Below are 18,374 nucleotides of genomic sequence, written 5' to 3'. Positions count from 1 at the left end.
CAAGCCAGCCAGTCTATAAGGGAGGAGAAGAAGAAGAGGATGGTGCTGCTGTGCTCAACGCCGCCAGCTCCGCTGCCTGTGGACGTGGCTGCGACTCGCCCGTTGGTGCAAGAGGTGACCACGTCTGCTGCTGCTCGAGAGCATGTTCGTGCTTTGGCGGGGACCACGTACGGACGCTGTGTGCTTGGACTCGGTACGATGAAGATATGCTGATGAACGATTGTTAGCCTGAATTGACGTCTGCTGATGCTGCTGATAGCGGGGTTCCTGACGATTGCGACGGACCATCTGGCTGCGTTTGTTAAGCGCATGAACCGAGATGTGAGCGAGGACGACCTCAAGGTTGTACGTGAGATTCTGCTACTGGTTGCCGAGACGGTTGTCGATGAGGACAATGCTACGTTTATCGGTAAGAGTAAGATGGCTACTTGTTGTTCATGCTTTAAGTGCTGACAGCTTTCTTATTGTAGCGCGTATTGGAGCTCACCCATTGCTGATGCGGCTTATGGAGCACGACAACGAAGAAATCCAGGAGGTCAGTATTGCTGCCACCAATGCGGAGTGTTGTAAAGCGCCAGCATCTGACTTTGCCCTTATGAATCGTAGGCTGCAGCAGAGGTCGTCACAGCGTGTACGAGCAGTCCATTAGCTATCACGTTCCCACACCGTGTGCGTCAGATTGGAGAAGTGGAGCGTGTGTGGCCGCGTGCAGTGCCTCTGCCTTTCGACCCCCGCGACAATGCTCCCAAAAGTGCCGACGGCAGTCAGAGCACCCTTAATGTGCTTATTCGTCAGGTGCCAACGCGAATGACTGGCCAGAGGAAGACGGGATATCTTCTGTGGGGTGCTGCTTTTGTTCTCGCACGCTGGATACATAAACATCGCGACCTGTTCGTGGGTAAGAGCGTGCTAGAAGTGGGCAGCGGCCTTGGACTTGGAGGCATCACAGCATCTCGATACGCGACGAACACGACGCTCACCGACTACCAGTCAGATACTTGCACGGCGCTCGAGTACAATGTTCAACTCAACAAACCATTTACGCACGAATTCGACCCCTCGAAGCCTGAAGTGAAAGTTTCTCTGCTGGATTGGGACCTCACTGAAAGTATTGAGGCTGTGCCCAAGGCTCAAGTTGTGATTGCCAGCGATATAATCTGCGAACCGAGCACAGCTGAAGGATTTCTGCGCGTGGTGCGCCACCACGTACTGGGCAGCCCCAACGGCGTGGCATACCTGATGAATGCCAACAGCCACAGTCGCTTTGGCGTCATCCATCTGCACGCGCTTCTAGCCGCGAGTTCCGATCTCTCGTACACCATTACACCAGTGAGCGAACTTCCGGACGGCGCTGAGCTTCTCGAAACAGTCAGCGATGCACAAGAGTTGTCTTACGAGTTCTACGAGATCCGTGCTGCGTCCTAGCTAGAGCTACAGTATGGAAGTACCAATAGAATAGAGAGCATTTCTATCTCTTAGACGAGAATATTGTACGCCACAGGCCCAGTGCAACGCGTATCGTCGGGGAAGCCCTCTCCGGTTGGATTCGAGTTGCCAGGTATTCCAGTAGCAACACAGGAGCAGCGTCCGGAGCCACATAAGTTCGATTTCGCACGTTGCAATTGTTCCTCACGAGTTTTGAACTGCTGACCAGGTTGCGGACAACTAAACGGTGACCTCATTTGCAAGCGCTTCCACTCATGACTTCGTTGACACAGAGCTTGCTGAGCAACAGTTAAAGTGCACGAGTTGCAAGTACGGCAAACCCGATCCACGCCCGCAGCGCAAGGTGAAACTTCGTACTCATCCAATGTACATTGAGTGCACGACGCACACACACGATCGGTTGCTGGAGAACAGGCCACCGCAATGTATTGACCTGATCGGCACTCGGTACATGCTGTAGAAAATCGAAAAATGACGAGCTAGTTAGTGCGATAGACAAGTACTGCTGCGCCAAGTGTACTTACGATAGCAAAGAGTATCTTGCGTGGCTCTGCATGGTTCGAGAGCGTATGAGTTCCAGGGGCATATACTGCATGTAGAACACTTGCGGTCCTTTAGGTCCAAGCACGAGCTAGTGAGATACGACCCTGTTGGACATGGCGAGCAATCTGCAACTGAAACTTGCAACATTGTGCCTGGTGGTCCAACAGCCTTGACGAGATTCCCCGCAAAGTCAGCCACGAAAGAGCTGTCGATACCGAGGAATGTACTCGCTCTTTTGATACCAATTTGACCAGCGCCGATGCTGCTAAGAGCTGTGACATCGGACCGACCAAGTTGCAAGGTGAGAAACGTGTTATCAGCGGGTAAACGGTTAGCGTCACGCAGTGTAGCGCCACTTAATGGATCTGGTTGTGGCGAGAAAAGGCGCGTAGTAGCGGACGAAAGCCTGTAGACATCGATACCTGCTGCTGCTTCAGCGAATGCCAACGCTTCAATTCTCAGAGTTGTGAAATTCACAGCCTCCGAAAAGTGCAACTTCAGCAGTCGTCGAGGTAAATCTAAGCTGTAGCCTAAGAGAAAAGGAGAATGAGTATCTGCAGTAAACGTTGTGACAGCCAGCGCTGCAGTTCTCGAAGTCTCGACTGTGATATCTGGAGCGCAGGCAAGAATCCCGGTGCTCTGGCAATTGTCGAGCACATACTTAAAAAGTCCAACTTCCGTACTCAAAAAGGCAGAGTTTGCACCTTTTGCCAATCCGGCAACACGCTTCAGCGAATTCAAGTCCCCAGCACCAACACTCAGCAGAACGGTGGTTCCATCAGTGCTACTCGTGGTAGTTTGTTGCGGAGTAAACTTAAAAGTTGGGCCGTTCTTTTGCACACGCTCGGATTGAAGCAGTAACGTTGTTACATTCAAAGTCGAAGCTTGAACTGGAATGTTCATTCGAAGTGTCATGATTCCGAGTGTCATGTCCAAGTCAAATGAAACCAAGTGAGGTCCTTGCGCAATCCCTTTTAACACCACTTCGAGAACATTACAAGCACCAACAATTGCGCCCGTCACCTCAGACAGTTGCAGCCAGAGCGAACGAGGATGAGGGTCGTAAGTTGGCGGGTCCAGTATCTTCAGAAGCACTTGTTTAACCTCGGTTTCTCCATTTTCCCAGGTAACAACCTGGTCCAAAACTTCGTAATCGATACCTGGTGTTGCAGTACCAGCCACGGTTTTCACGGTCACTCGCACAGGTACAGGAAAGCTTGCAAAGTTGCGTTGAATTGCCACTGACATCACTCCTGGCTCTGTAACTACTACACTCGGACAGAGCTGGAGTTTCGAACTTGTGTCACGTGATGCCAGTTCGATGAAGCTGAAATCAGGAATGCGTAGCACCGATTCCAGGGGTTCGCGAGTAGCAAAGTTCACCTCACCAAGGTAGACATCAGTCAGACTGGTGATTTCTACATACGACGTACTAGCGTGAGCCCCGTTTAGTGGAGCTCCCTTATTATTCCGAAGCACGAGTGCTAAGCGACGTGGTGGTAGCCTTGGATCTGCTCGAGGAAATGAAGTCACGACTATCTGTCTATCGCTTGTATCCCCCTCTTTCCAAGACAATTCTCGCTCCAAAGGTTCGTAATCTAAACCAGTTACAGCTGTATCATCTTGGGTAGCCACACGGACGGAGCAGTCTCCATCACTGCCACTGCGTCGTTGAATCATCACGAGAGCGACACCTCCAGACTGTACGGAGTATTTCTTACTTGCGCAGTCTGGAAAACATTCGGCCTCGAACTGCAGTGTTCCCGATCGAGCATCATTAGGACCGTTAATTGTTACCACAACTTCTCCAATATCCCTAATTGTTCCAGTACCAATTGTGGAGTCCTCTGAAGGCTTCACAGTCACCAGGCGGATACTAAAACTCTCGGCTTGTTCATATAACTTGTCATTGAGCAATCTCAAGACGATATTCTGCATTCGATCGGCAGAAGTGACAGGATACTCGTCTCGTTTCCACTCCAGTAGCTGCGTAACTGGAGATATCAACTCGAAGTCTTCTGGAAAGCATGCACTCTTGCACATAATTTCGAATTTTACACTCGCCGTGGATGTCGTGCCAGCCTCCCAGAGCACAGGGATTGTTAGCATATTGCCTTCTCCTACGTTGACCATAGCATTCTGAAAACTGAAGCTGCCAGGTACCACTGCAACAAATATGAACGATTAGTCCCACATTTTAAAGAAAATGCTCCGAATAAACTCACGATTTGAAGGCGGAACCAGCACAACTTGCGTTTGATTGCGGTGACTATTGATTTCGGCACCAATAGCATCGTGCAGCTTTAACATGAACGTCTTCGGGCTTTCTTGAGGCTTCCCGTCATTGTAGACGGGAACGTACAGTGCTTTCTCGAAATCTTCGCCATCTTGCCACACAAGGCTCACATTGAAGAGAGGCTTAAAGTCTCGACCTGCCACAGCATTCCCCACACCAGGAATCGTCGATACATAAACAGCAGCCCTTCCACCAGCTCTGAGACCACGTTGAATCGTTATGGAGGCGACTCCGAAGTCTTCAGTTGTAGAATAGACAGCTTGTGAGAACTGGAATCGACCATTTGTTGCAGTGGCCTGCACACATCTCAGAGTGTGAAATATCTCGCCTGTTGCGATGATACTCATGAGTAAGCATGTCAAAGACTGCCACAAGATCGCCATTACCATTTGGCCGCGGCGATTTGAAATTAGAGGAGCGAAACCCCGACGACGGTTCAATTACCGGTTGATTAGTTATCGATAAGCCACCTCCCCGGGATATGTTCTTCGTGGTGTGTGGTAGTTTCTTCTCGTTTTGAGCGCGATATTGCAAGATGGGTAAGGCGTCTGTAGCACACGTGCAGTATGATGTCCCTGGAAATGGCTCTCGAGAGGTTTTCCAGGGTCTTTTCAAAGATTTGGGGAAGCAAGCGATGGCTCTGGAAGCCATTCTGCGTGCGGTTTGCGGTCGAGTGGACAAACTGGAGAATTGGCTTACAGAAGTGAGTTTTGGTATGACGGAGATCGATCTGAAGCTACGAAATATCGCGCACAATATCGACGGTACTGCTGCAGTAGACGACGAAGCACAAGGACCCCATCGCTGGGCCATTCCTCAAGCGGAATCTGCCAAACCGGTAGCACCTACTGTGAGCAAGAAGCTTGGTACGGACAAGAAAGCGGTTCGTGTGACTGGCATGGCTGCTGCCATTTTAGATAGGCTAACAGCAACTGAGAAAGTTGAGAAACCAAGTACGAAGAAGAAAAATAAAGACAAGAAGCACAGTGCCAAAAAAGTAAAAGCTAACGGATCAACGGAGCTACCACCGGCTCCACTACCAGCAGTGACAGAGGCGTCGGCCTCAGCAAAACGTGAGCTTTATGAGGATACGCCAACGACTCCGCCTGTACCAATTCCAGCAGTAGTTGTCTCTCCACCGGCAAATTCAGAGGTTTCTCGAAATGAAAATGCACCCCCAAAGCAAGTGCTGGAGGAAGTAATTACGTCTACTGCTGCTGACGAAGCGGTAACAGTGATAGACCACAAGTCTACGAGCAATGACGAAGCAAGTAAAGTGGCTGAAATTCCTGCTGCAATTGCTAAGACCACAGAGTCTAGTTTGACGGAGCAGAAAACCGTCCAGACTTTCAAGGTGAAATCTAGTGCTTTGTCAATCGAGAATAATCCCGTCATCTTGGATGATAATTTACTTTCTGTGCCACAGGTACAAGCTATGCAGACAGTTGCAGCTCCATCAGCGACAGCGGAACCGATAATGCAGTCTGTTGAACCACAACCAGTCTCTTCAAGCACTCGTAGTGCAGTTGCCAAACCTCCGACACCCAACGTCACTCTTGTTCAGAACGCTCGTGACAAGATGCCGGTCCTGACTCCCTCCGTCTCAAGTATCCTGCCAACCGTTCAAATAGAACAATCCATCGAGCCTTATCTACTGAAAACCTCAGCTCATACAGTGAAGGCGGCACCAAGTGTACCCAAAAGTAGTTTGGAGCCTACCCGTAGTGGTTCGGACCACCAAGAGGAGGTACCGCCAGTGACTTCTACGCAACCCCCTCTTACACCCTCTCCGATAATTACCAAGGTGGTTAACACAACGTTGGAGAAGGAAGAAATTGCCAGCATTCCACCCCCTATCGTGGAATCTAAGCCGGCGTTAGTGGCAATGACAGCTCTGGAGACTAAGCCAGTGACACTTGACGTAAAACCCTCTGAGCCTATTGCATCTGCAAACACAACTCCAGTCACGGTTGCTCCACCCGCTAAGGAACATGTTTCTGCAGCTTCCAAGGGCTTTAAAGCGTCCGGTGCACCAATACGGCAACGAGAAGACAAAGCAGTATCGCACCATGATATCAGCGCTCCAGAGACACCAGCCGACCCACTTTTACCGCTTCGATCACCTTCACGACGACGATCGTCCAAAATGGCCCCTCGAACGAGTTTTACGAAAAAGCATGAAGGCAATGAATCCGCACGACGCTTATCAGTGAATAAACGCGGTTCGCACTCGCGACGCTCCTCGATATCTCTGCATGCAAAGACTGTAGAACAGGACGTACCCCACCCTGACCAGCCTATAGAGCCCGATGTATTGCCTGTTGAAAAAGCAGTACCTCAAGTCAGATCCCAGCCACCTCCACCCGCTGAACAACCATCACCTTCTGCAGCTACAGCAAGCACGACAGAACAGGAAAATATCGAGGAAGAGAGTCAAGATAGCGGCAGTGATTCTTCTGCCTACGAGTCAAATTCCTCAAGTGATGACGAGCAAGACGAAGATGCAGAAGCTGTAGTCGAGGAGATTTCCAACGCCATGACAGCTCTCAAGAAGCTCAAGCGTGCTCAAATGCTATCTCCCGAAGAAGAAACCGAGCTCAAAGAGCGTGCCCATAAGAAATGGTTCCAGCTCAAGGGCCATATCAAGGAAAAACAGAAGAAGGAAGTGACAAACATTTTACTTAAGCGCAAGAAGAATGTCTTCACTGTGTCGTCGAGAATTGAGCTGCTGGAAGAAAAATCTCGAGAGATTTTTGCAGCGCTCAAGGCGATTACGAGCGAAATACGAGACAAGAACGACCGCTCTGCGCACGAAACGCTCCGACGCCGAGTTGCTGACATTGAGCAGAGCTTGTTGACCATAGACTCGAGATTCGCGTCGCTGTCTGCTCCTGCCATGGATAATGTGCGGGACTTGGAGAATGAGGTCGTCTCGCTTCGAACCACAGTACAAATGCAACTTACTACTGCTCAAAACGAGGCAACTGCGAGGCATTCGCTACTTGAGGAAGCACTCGCGAATCAGCGAATGCTGGTAGAGACATTAGCGCTGGACGTTCCTGCCCAGATAAATGTACAAGCCGAGCTCTTCATGGAGAAAATCAAGCAGCTACCCGATCATACTGCAACGATAGAGAATCTTCGACGAAGCCTAAAGCGCAAAGCAGACTTGAAGCTGTTGAAAGAGTAGGTATCCGTTAGTCTTGCCGGTTTGATGATCTGAACTGACCGTAACATTCTTGTTTTTAAAATGCAGGTTGGAGGCTCGATTGCTTGGTTTGGATGCTGAGAATGAAGACTGTCTCGTGCGTTGTTTATCGTGTCGCAAAGAAGTTATCAATCCGTACAATGAGAAGGACACTGAAGCAGATGAACAAGATGTGGGCAACGGACAGCTTCGAAAGGTTAATCCAGGACCTTCGTCAGCTCGGATTTATCGCTCCAATATTCCATTTAGTGCCCAAACCTTCGTCCAGGAATCCATCCAAGAGGAATTTTCCGAGGAAACGTTGATTTCACCTCGAGCACAGCCAAGCCTGTTCGCCATATCTGACCCCCGGCCTTATCAACAATTCCAGGCGGCGGGTGATTCTCATGCGAGCGAGAAATTGGCGATTCCGAGGTCGGCACCTATCCTGAAAAGGGACACGAAACCCTCTCAAGCACCTCCGCTTAGGTAAGCAAGTCCCGAAGAATACTTTTTTGCTATCGTGCTTTAACGCTCCAACACTCCTACTTTGTGTTGCAGTCTCATGAATATCACGGCGACAAGAGCTATCTTATCACCCGATCGGCCAATTAGTGCACCAGTAGTGCATTTGAAGAAAAAGTCAACCACAGCAATTAGATCAAAGTCTGTGCTGAAATCATTAACTCCACAGCCAGGCCCAAAGTAGCTTGAACATCTTGATCAATTTTGTCTCGACAGTCGATTTTGCGTTTTTTTTTGTCAGATGAAGGAGCCTCGTCACGAGGCCCTCGTAACATTTTATTTCAAGTCGAAAACGAAAAAAAATAAAGAATGGGTCGGAGTATTACCCTCCTGCGGAGACAGCTACACAAGATTATTACGTGTATCGTGATTGGAAGGACATCTTGCCGACTGCATCACTTCAACCACCTTGAATATTGACCAATAATGTCTCGTTATTTTTTGGATTGGACGATTCACAGCGGCAACTGTTGGCTACCGACGAAACGGCTCGCCCTACAAAGCGCAAGAGGTTTTTCTGACAGCCATTCGGTCGCCGTGAGTTGTCAGGTGCATTGGCACAATCTCCTCGCAAGTCCTGTCGTCCTTTGCCTCTTCCTTTTCTCTTCTTGAACCATGTGTGGCATCATCGCGTTGATGCTTGCCAACAAGTACGAGCACTGCAACCAGGGGCTCTACGATGGTCTCACCGTGTTGCAGCACCGCGGACAGGACGCCGCTGGCATCATGACGTGTGAGAAGAAGCGCCTGTTCCTACGCAAGGACAACGGCCTCGTGCGCGACGTGTTCAAGCAGAACCACATGCTCAACCTGCGCGGCAACATGGGCATCGGCCACTGCCGCTATCCTACGGCCGGCTCGAGCTCCAGCTCCGAGGCGCAGCCGTTCTACACCAACTCTCCGTACGGCGTGTCGCTTGCCCACAACGGCAACCTCACCAACTCACACGAGCTTGTGGATCAGCTGGCAAACACCAATTTCCGCCACGTCAACACGGATTCGGACTCGGAGCTGCTGCTTAACATCTTGGCCGACGAGCTGCTTAAGCGCGTGGACCAGCCACTCGACACAGAGATGGTGTTGGATGCCGTCACCGGCGTCTTCAAGCGCTGCCGCGGCGGCTACTCGGCTGTCGTGCTCATCAACGGCTTCGGCATCGTCGCCTTCCGCGACCCGCACGGCATTCGCCCGCTTGTGTACGGTACTCGCAAGACTCAACACGGCACCGACTACGTCGTGGCCTCTGAGAGTGTCGCCATCGACACGCTCGAGTTTAAAACAGAGCGCGATTTCGCTCCCGGTGAGGCTATGGTCATCAAGCAGAGCGGAGAGATGACCACCCGTAAGTGCGTACCGGACGCCAAGCTGTCGCCGTGTATCTTCGAGCACGTGTACTTCGCCCGACCGGACTCGTTTATCGACGGCGTGTCTGTATACCAGGCCCGTCGTAACATGGGCTCCAAGCTCGCCCAGAAGATCCTGCGCGAGCGTCCTGATCACGGCATTGACGTGGTCATTCCTATCCCTGACACAAGCCGCACATCGGCTCTTGAGGCTTCGCAGAGCCTTAACCTTCCGTACCGCGAAGGTTTCGTTAAGAACCGCTACATTGCGCGCACCTTCATTATGCCTGGCCAGGTCGCACGGAAGAAGACGGTGCGTATGAAATTGAACGCCATCCGCTCCGAGTTCGAGGGCAAGGTTGTGTTGCTTGTGGACGACTCGATCGTGCGTGGCACCACGTCGCGTCAGATTGTGCAGATCGCCCGTGAGAACGGCGCCAAGGCCGTGTACTTCGCGTCGGCGGCTCCTGCTATCCGTCACCCCAATGTGTACGGCATTGACATGCCCACGACCGAGGAACTCATCGCCTTCAACAAGACGGAGGCTCAGGTGGCTAAGGAAATCGGCTGCGAGTGGGTGATTTTCCAGGATCTAAAGGACCTCGAGGACTCCGTGCGGCAGGAGAACTCGGCGCTCGATGTCTTCGACTCGTCGTGCTTCGACGGCAAATACGTCACGGGTGATGTGAACCAGGCGTACTTCGAGCGGTTGCACGCTGAGCGTTGCGATGCGCGCATGCAGGCCAAGAACATGGGTTTCACCCCGTTCAACCGCACCATCTCCACTCCGCAGTCCGATGAGAGCATTGACATGTACAACGCTCCGCAGTAAATGTGGGGAAGTCTTCCCAACCTGGACTGAACGAGACCATTAACAACGACCGATGAGATCGGAAGGGCCGAGGAAATGTCATCCGAGCGTGGCTTCCTCGCTCTTTTGAGTATGGCGAGGGTTTGTCGGAAACTCTCGCCTCTGTAGACTCTACATAGAGCAAGAAATGCACACCAGTTTCTTTCCAAACGCTCCCAACACACAGAAGATAAATACTTCAAACTAGTGTATGTCGGAGGGAGAGCATGCAAAAAAAAACTGCAAAAAATTCGCTCTCTTCCTAGTGAAACACAACAAATAGAACTTTCGTGATGGAATGCTGCTGCATGCTGCGCAACATTTCCCCCCCACACTCTGAGATTTGCTAAGTGTAAGTCGGACATTGGAAAGTTTTCCGTCGATCCATGTTACCCAATCTACTGGAATGGCACGTTGTTCTGCGCAAAATACGACTGCAGTGACGTCAACGTTGCGGGCGTCGGCAATTCTGTCTGGGCGTACGCCAAGTGCTAAATGAACATATACAGTGTCAGTTACCACAGACACTTCTTGAAATAAGTAAAAGAACGCACCACGCCAGGTTTGGAGGCTGACAGCTTCGAGATCGATTCAGCAAGGTAGCATGTCGGCACGGGGTATTCCTGCAAGTAGTCAAGTGGAATCACCGACGCGAAGAACAGCTTCGCGTAACCGGCTTCGTAACCCGTCTGCTCCAACTCCAGCAGCGATTCATCCTCGTCCTTGACTGCAGCGCCACTGTCTCCAGCTTCCTCCAGCACCTTCACCGCTGCAATCAACATCTCCGTCCACATATCTAAATCGGCGCCGCAGAACTCCGTTTCGCACATCAGTCTTGTGAGGCCAATAGCGCAAGCCTTTCGCTCTGCGGGACTGCGACCACGCGCATTGCACTGCAGCCACACAGACTTGATGAACATGGTCGACATTCCCTTCTGCAGTGATTCCAGAGACGCTAGGAACGTGTCCGGACCGAGCTTTCCAATAAGAACGGACACCGTATAGACCAGTTCCTTCGTGTACCCTTCAGAGTTGCGTCCAGCCATGCGAGTCTGCAGTCGAATCATGAGAATCTTAATAATCTCGTTCAGGAAACTCCCGTACGCTTCACGTGGCATGAACGCAAAGAGTGCACGCAGCAGTGAGAAGGCGTTTGCTTCTGTCGATCTAGACGAAATCAGCTTCTGGAACACGCCGAGGATTCCCTGTACCGACTGAGCCACATCGTTCGGGGCCTTGCGCATGTACGCCTCGATGAGCTTCACAATAGCCGGCACGTTGCTGACTCGTTCCCACAGTGTAGGGTTCAACAGCACGGGGAACATACTCTTGTAGGCATCCGAGACGCCACTGGGTCGAAGCTCCAGCATCTGAGCCAGCACTTGGTACACGTACGGTGACAGCGCCTCCACGTCGTTCGTTAGCACCTTCTGGAACGGCGGGAACAGCAGCTCTTCGAAGCGCTCCGTCGCGGCAGGGTTCGTCTTGCACACATTAAGGATCAGCACGGACAGCGACTCGAAGAGGTAGTGGCTGAAGGACGGGTTGCTCGGGTTAGCGCAGATGCGGTTCAGGATACTCGTGAGCTTGTTGACAGCCATGTCTGTCAACGGTAAGATGTCTTCCTTGGCCACGTTCATCACTCGCATCACCACCTTCATGAGGTAGTCATTCTCCGGGTAATTCGGTTGTTCCAAGATGTTAAAGACGTGCTCAAGCAACTTGCCTAGGTAGGGTGCAAGACGTTGCTTAGAGAAGCGAAGCGAGCCTGCCGGGTCCTTCACAGTAAGCAGACGCTCCAGACACGCAGCAGCGTACGTGTGCACCACAAACTGCGAAGGGTCCATGCAGTTCATCAGCAGAGGGAAGAGCTGATCCATCACTTCCACCGGCATCTGGCTACGGAACGTCGAGACAAACTTGATCGCGTCGGCCTTCAAAATGAGCGACGCCTGGTTGGGCGTCGACAGCTCTGGCAGCACTTCGGCCATAAAGAAGTCCATCAACGGGACTCGGCTGTTCACTTCGGACACTCCACGCAGACGCGACTGCTTGATCGCGGAGATAGCGATCACCAGATTAATTGACACGTCCTTCATGGCCCAGTTCCTCGCAGGATCGGCCTTGTACTGCTGCAAATGGGTCTGGATCGTGTTCATGCAGATCTGCGTCACTGTTTCGTCGAAATTGCCCAACAAACCGCGCACCAAGTCACGAGCAGCACTTCGACGACTGTCACCATCCGATCCTTCGATGTCACGGCGAATGTAGTCCATGGAATTGTCCTCGAACAGCTCCTCATCTGACGACCGCAACTGCATATTGGTGACGACAATACCGCACAGTTCTGTCAGTACTTGTGGAGACTCGAATAGTGCACGGTGGAACGATCGAGAGGCCACCGACGTCAGGAACTTCATGCACTTGGCGGCCAACTCGTCATGCTTGGGGAAGAGCGTAATGCGATTGGCTAAAAGATTCCAGATCACCTCAGTGAACTTCTGCAAGAACGGCTTGAACTCCTCGTCGTACTTCTCTGCGTACAGATTAATGTTCTCCACAATAGCCACTAGAAGTCGATCGATAGGACCAGGCTCGTCCTCGTTGTCTGCGTCCTCAAGCGCTGGGTTCTCGTAGCTCAAATAACCCAAGAACTCACCCATCCACTCGGCGATGTGGTCCTCAAAATACTCAGGCAGATCCTGCCAGTTGAGCGAGTAGAAGATGCGGCTCATGTATCGCAATGCTGTCATCATTTGCGCTTGCTGCGCGACAGCAACGCCAGGAGCACGCAACGCCACGCCCGTCTCCTTGAAAAACACGAGCAATGGCTCCTGAAAGACTTCGAGACAGTGTTTAAGCTCGCGGAACAAGTCGTCGGACTTGAAGACGTTGCGGAAGCGCTTGAAGATGGTGTTGGCTGTCATGAGCACGCCGTTGCGTACCTGCCAGTCCTGCTCGGTCTGTAGTTTGTGCACCAGTTGAGCCAGTAGATCTGTCCATTGAGCAGGGAAGTCGTACTCCCCGATGGTCGTGAGTGCCTCGATGAGCTGCTTCTGTAGAGTCTCGGGCATGCGGCACATGAGCTCCACCAGGTGCTGTTTGACCAGGTTCTTCTCACTCTGAGGCACGCAACCCTGCTTTTCTGGGTCCCAGTTGTGCTTGATAAAGTTCTTGAACAGCAACGCGGCCGCCAGACGCACCTCCTGCTTCTCGTTTGCGCTCTCGAGAACTTGTAGAAGCAAAAGAACGTAGTTGGGCTGCGACGAAAGCGTGTTCAGGTACGCTTCAGAGCCCTTGCGAGTCTCTGCGAAGGGAGACAACGTTCCCTCCAGTGACTGGCGCAGCATGGGCATGTTGGGCTCCGCCATATCTGCCGAGATCTTCACTCCGAGCGGTGTTTGGTGGCTTCACGTGGCTGTGAATTGAAAACTGAGGTACCTTCTGGAATGGAAATGGTGTTTTACACAAAACTTGAGCTTACCGGTAATCGGTTTTTGTTTAAAACAAAACGATACAAAATTGGAGTATACAGTATACGTTTTCTACATGGAGCTTAATTGATGTTCCCATTTTGATCGGTTTGATAAATTGTATCCATTTTGTGTGTTCTTCACTTGAAGTCGTTTAGATTAGCATCGATGCCCGAGGAGGACGACTGCGACACGCTGGTGTCGGACCTGCTACAGGTTAAGAAGCTGTTCGCAAACAACCATCTAAGCGACGTGCTGTTCATCTTCACGTCGGACTCAAGCGAATCGTCTACGTCTGATGGGGGCGACAAGAGGTCGACCACAGGAGACCACCTCATCCCCGCACATCGGCTGGTGCTATCGCTACGTAGCGGCGCGTTCCAGGCGGCATTACTGAGAGCTAAAAGCAGTCAAGTGCCGGGTCAAGTGCGCTTCCCACTGAAGATCCACGTGCAGGACACGCCCTATCATGTGTTTCATTCGCTTCTGAGATTTTTGTACACGAACGAGCTGGGTGCCGACGGAGAAGAAGGAGGCAAACAACGAGACCGAGAGGAATTCTGGCAGCAATTACTGCGAGCAGCGTTCATGTACTTGGTGCCGTCATTGGTGGGCATTTGCGTTAAAAGAATTGCAAGCTTAGTGGAGCTGGAAGGAGACAAATGGGGGGAGGTAAAGGTCGAGGACGAGAGTGAGGACGCCGAGGAGCGAAAGCGACAGCTGCAAAAGAAAACGTTGGATGTGTTGGTGTTTATGGACGCGGTACTGACGACGAACCCTCTGACCGCTAGACGAAGAGAACCGCCAGATTCGAATACGATAACCCCACCATCGTCGCAGAATGGACGTCGATTAATTAATGAGGCAGGTGACGCAACCAACTCTGTGCTGTCACGGTGTACGAAAGCGGTGCATGAATTACAGAGTATGTGCCTAAAGCAGCTCCAGCACATGGATGAAGCTGCATTTGAGGAGTTATTGCAGAGTGACACAGGGCGACAATGCTCGACAGAGAGATTGTGCGAAATCTTGAGAATGCGATCAGATACACCACTGGTTGTGGCGATCCGATATCAACTTGGTCGTGTAGTAAATGAGCTGTTGCGACGCGGAGAACCATTGGATCAAGTTGGGGACGATGGGGCTGATTTACCGCTTGTTGCAGCAATAAAGACTGGGAACAACGCGATCATTCGCCGCCTGCTTGTCGATGAAAGCGCACCATTCTTCCTTCTCACCGACAAGGTTCCGTTAATGTTTTTGGCCAGCGCAAGTGGAAATGTGCAGCATTGCGAGATTCTAATCGAACAGAACGCCGCTGATGTAAATCTGATCTCGCAGTTGAAAGACGGAGACAAGGAGATTACAGCTGAGTTCGGACATCAACAGACACCACTGCATGTAGCCAGTCGAAAAGGGCACAGTGAAGTGGTGGAATTATTGTTACAACATAATGCAGCGTCCAACTTGCCTGACGAGGAAGGAAACACAGCGCTGCACTACGCGTCAAACATTGAAACGGTTGAAGTGCTGCTGAACAGTGCGTTTAGAACGAATGCCAATATTCCAAACAGACGAGGACGGACACCACTACACATTGCTGCCGCACGAGGAGACGTTGCGGTGGTTGCATATCTAATCCGCCATGGTGCAGAACAAGATATTGTGGATGATCAAGGGCAGAACGCATTCCACCACGCTGCTGCTAACGGCCACACGGCGGTCACTCTTGTTCTGCTTCACGAGAACGAAGCTGCTATGGTTAAGGCCAAAACGCTGGCAGCAACAACAAATCAAAGCAGCCAGAGCTCTGGAATAACGGAAAATACCCAGTCTAGCCCATTGCAGCAAGTGAAGCAGCCTGAGAATGGGACAGTTAACAACCTAGAAGAAAACGAAGAAGAGCGAGAAGAACCTAGCGGGTTTGATATCAACAAGGAGGACTTGAAAGGCAACACCGCTCTTCACCTCGCTGCTATGTCGCCATCCGAGAGGTGTCAGAAAATGCTACAACTGCTGCTGGAGAATGGCGCTGATCCGAACCGAGCAAACTGGTTCGGCTACACTGCGCTACATTTATTTTGCTCTCATCAAAACGGACCGGCGTCTATTATCAACGCATTTGTAAGTGGCCAAAGTTTCACTTGGCACCATATTGACATGGCAATTCTAACCTTGTGTTACGTTTTGTTGCAATCCAGATTGAACACGGTTCAAATATTCACGCCCAGAGTTTAGATGGTAGTACAGCATTACATCTGGCTGTGGGTCGAGGAAGCCAAGATGTTGCAGTCGCACTGGTAAGTGCTGGCGCCTTCGTGCACCTGCTGGACGCAGCGGGTCGCAGCGTGGTGGATCTCGTGGAAAACACGAACCAGGGATCGATGCTAGTACCAGTGTTGCGCAATCTGTCACATCCACCCGAGTGGGTTGGCGACGAGCAAACCACCGAGTGCTCATCCTGCCACACAGCCTTCCGACTGGCCATGCGCAAACACCATTGTCGCCACTGCGGGCGCACCGTGTGCTACAACTGCTCGAGCAACAAGATCGCCATCCCGAAGTTCCAAGTGCTTAAGCCCGATCGAGTTTGCGACACTTGCTTCGACGTATTGTCCTTCCGGAAGTTGCTGTAAAATTGCAAACACACAGATGGGTACATTTTTCTTCCGTTGACAGCTACACGTTCTCTTATTGGTTGATATTCTCGGTAATCGCCATGGGTGGTCATTTCAGCAGCAGCTCTGGTTCCCACCGGCATCGCTCCTCTGTTGTCGTCTCTAGCTGCTGCTGCCTCCTCTATAGCTATGACCTCGCCGGATGAGGCTCCACCACCTGCACCTGCGTCAGTTGCAGCTGAAAATTCTCCACAGGCGCCGAGCAATGGCGACGAGTTTATTGTCACTGCCAACCTCGTGGGTGCCGCTCTACGCTGCGTTGTGAACCCCCAGTGGCCATGCGAGGCACTTCTAGGTGCGGCTGCTGAAGCCTACCACGTCGCCTTCCCAAACAGTGAAGTTCCCGAGTGCAACGTGGTGTTTCACCGCAAAAAGCAGGAGTTTTTGGTGGCTGGAACACCGATCGTCGAGTGTTGTGCAAGTGGGGACGAATTGGAGCTGGGCGTGACCGTCCCAGCCCACACTGGTGCTCACGTTGAAGCTACACCATCCGTTGCTGCTAGTAGTATCAGTGGCATTGATAGTGATGGAGAGACGAGTGAGTTCTGCGTACTATTCCACAAGCTCCCATTGGGGTTCACGATGAAACGTGGAAACGACAGCAGCACGGAGGTGGGCACCATTTATCCCAAGAGTGCAGCGACACATTTTCCTCGGTTGGCACCTGGTGTGACTATCGTGAGCATTGCGGGGACGCCACTTGAAGACATGGGCCTTCGGCAGGTGCACGATGTGATCAAGAACGCGGAACTTCCATTGAAGATTCACTTCCGAGGGCCTGAGCTTATGGTGCCGCCATCGCTCTCACTAGATCCAGCTTTGCAACAGCAAGAATCGCCTTCTCGGCTGTCAGCGTCATCTGTAATACCCCCTCCTCATACGCAGCAACAGGGAAGACGTCGCCGAGGATCTTTTGATCGCCGCAGCGTGCGAAGCAACGGTAGTAATGGAAGTGGTCGTAGTCGTAACAGTCGTAGCAGCGGACGTGGGAGGAAGAAGAACGGCGAGTCTAACCAACAGAAGGGCGCTGACAACCAGCAGAAGGGAGATGGCTCTAGAACACGTATACAGGCAGCAGCTCATGCCGATACAAGTGACTCAAACCAGCGCGGTGGACCAGAGGACCATAATGCGGATCGCAATACCGAAGCTGAACTTGTTGAACAAATCGAACAGCTCAAGGTGGCACTACTACGCAAACACGAAGAAGCCAAGCAAATTGCACGTCAGCTTGAGACGTGCTCCGAGAAGCTACTTGCTCTGCGTGGCGATTCTACTGGCATGGCGTCATCTCACCAGCAGCAACAAAGACAGCAGAATGGTACTCCTCGTTTACGTCGTAGTGGAGCACCTTCGTCGAGTAATGGTGGCTCTAAGGTTCGACTGACGCCTGAGGTTTTAGAGGCCATGGATCAGAAAGCTGGTCTTCTTCGACGTGGCACGGGCGCCTATGCCTCATCAAACGTGTCGTCCGTCTCTGGATATTCTGCCCAATCCATGCCCGTAGCTCGCTCTGGGAATTTGCAGGCTCGCAGTGCTCGTGCAGCTGCTCTGGCCAATGCCGACAACGTGTCGGTGTCTTCCTACGCATCGAACTCGTCCAACACATCCGCACGTCGCGGTGGTAATCGCTCTCCGCGTGGTACGGCGTTGCGTACCTTGAACAAACGATACAGCTACATGCCGCAGAAGTACGCAGCAAACACAACGGGAGCTACGGAGTCTGGATCTACTTCATTGTCATCACGTGGAGCTGTGATGTCCCGTGCGCGGATCTCGCGTGACTCGTTCATTACTAAGAGCGAGAGTCCAGGTGTCGGTTACTACGACGTGCAGGTCAAGGATCGTGTTAAAGGAGGCGAAATCGGCGACTCGGACCGCTCGTTACCGTGGTCTCGAACCTAAACTGGATATTCTGAAGCGATGTCACTGGCCTCTCCTTATAAATTACGCATCGATAGAGCATGAGAGTTGGCAGTCAAGTTGTTGGCTGTACGAACTTTAAATCAATGCAATAAACGGAAGTCTTAAAA

At 51.7% G+C, this 18,374-nt stretch overlaps 7 protein-coding genes across 7 annotated transcripts; 5 read left to right on the top strand and 2 right to left on the bottom strand.

The window, feature by feature from the left end:
- Nucleotides 1-39: 39 nt before the first annotated feature.
- PITG_03496 (uncharacterized protein) lies at nt 40-1,425 on the top strand (the record flags this gene model as incomplete). Its single annotated transcript, XM_002906518.1, has 4 exons — nt 40-193; nt 260-409; nt 471-535; nt 607-1,425. 4 exons carry the CDS (start codon nt 40-42, stop codon nt 1,423-1,425), a joined length of 1,188 nt encoding a protein of 395 aa, XP_002906564.1.
- A 50-nt stretch (nt 1,426-1,475) lies between these two features.
- Nucleotides 1,476-4,668, bottom strand: PITG_03495 (uncharacterized protein; the record flags this gene model as incomplete). The annotated part of the gene is made up of 3 exons (XM_002906517.1): nt 1,476-1,900; nt 1,971-4,154; nt 4,215-4,668. The coding sequence occupies 3 exons, from the start codon at nt 4,666-4,668 to the stop codon at nt 1,476-1,478; spliced, it is 3,063 nt and encodes a 1,020-aa protein (XP_002906563.1).
- A 2,186-nt stretch (nt 4,669-6,854) lies between these two features.
- PITG_03494 (uncharacterized protein) lies at nt 6,855-8,181 on the top strand (the record flags this gene model as incomplete). The annotated part of the gene is made up of 3 exons (XM_002906516.1): nt 6,855-7,471; nt 7,542-7,961; nt 8,034-8,181. The coding sequence occupies 3 exons, from the start codon at nt 6,855-6,857 to the stop codon at nt 8,179-8,181; spliced, it is 1,185 nt and encodes a 394-aa protein (XP_002906562.1).
- Nucleotides 8,182-8,558: 377 nt separating this feature from the next.
- On the top strand, nt 8,559-10,361 carry PITG_03493 (amidophosphoribosyltransferase; the record flags this gene model as incomplete). Its single annotated transcript, XM_002906515.1, has 1 exon — nt 8,559-10,361. The coding sequence occupies one exon, from the start codon at nt 8,613-8,615 to the stop codon at nt 10,170-10,172; it is 1,560 nt and encodes a 519-aa protein (XP_002906561.1).
- A 107-nt stretch (nt 10,362-10,468) lies between these two features.
- On the bottom strand, nt 10,469-13,561 carry PITG_03492 (exportin-2-like protein; the record flags this gene model as incomplete). Its single annotated transcript, XM_002906514.1, has 2 exons — nt 10,469-10,681; nt 10,745-13,561. The coding sequence occupies 2 exons, from the start codon at nt 13,559-13,561 to the stop codon at nt 10,589-10,591; spliced, it is 2,910 nt and encodes a 969-aa protein (XP_002906560.1).
- Nucleotides 13,562-13,831: 270 nt separating this feature from the next.
- On the top strand, nt 13,832-16,299 carry PITG_03491 (myosin-like protein; the record flags this gene model as incomplete). The annotated part of the gene is made up of 5 exons (XM_002906513.1): nt 13,832-13,920; nt 13,978-14,284; nt 14,372-15,424; nt 15,569-15,787; nt 15,865-16,299. 5 exons carry the CDS (start codon nt 13,832-13,834, stop codon nt 16,297-16,299), a joined length of 2,103 nt encoding a protein of 700 aa, XP_002906559.1.
- A 171-nt stretch (nt 16,300-16,470) lies between these two features.
- Nucleotides 16,471-18,246, top strand: PITG_03490 (uncharacterized protein; the record flags this gene model as incomplete). Its single annotated transcript, XM_002906512.1, has 1 exon — nt 16,471-18,246. The coding sequence occupies one exon, from the start codon at nt 16,471-16,473 to the stop codon at nt 18,244-18,246; it is 1,776 nt and encodes a 591-aa protein (XP_002906558.1).
- Nucleotides 18,247-18,374: the final 128 nt, after the last annotated feature.

Source organism: Phytophthora infestans, genomic scaffold, assembly GCF_000142945.1.
Source record: "Phytophthora infestans T30-4 supercont1.4 genomic scaffold, whole genome shotgun sequence".
NCBI classification, from domain to species: Eukaryota; Oomycota; class Peronosporomycetes; order Peronosporales; family Peronosporaceae; genus Phytophthora; species Phytophthora infestans.
This window is presented reverse-complemented; position numbering and strand designations above follow the sequence as displayed.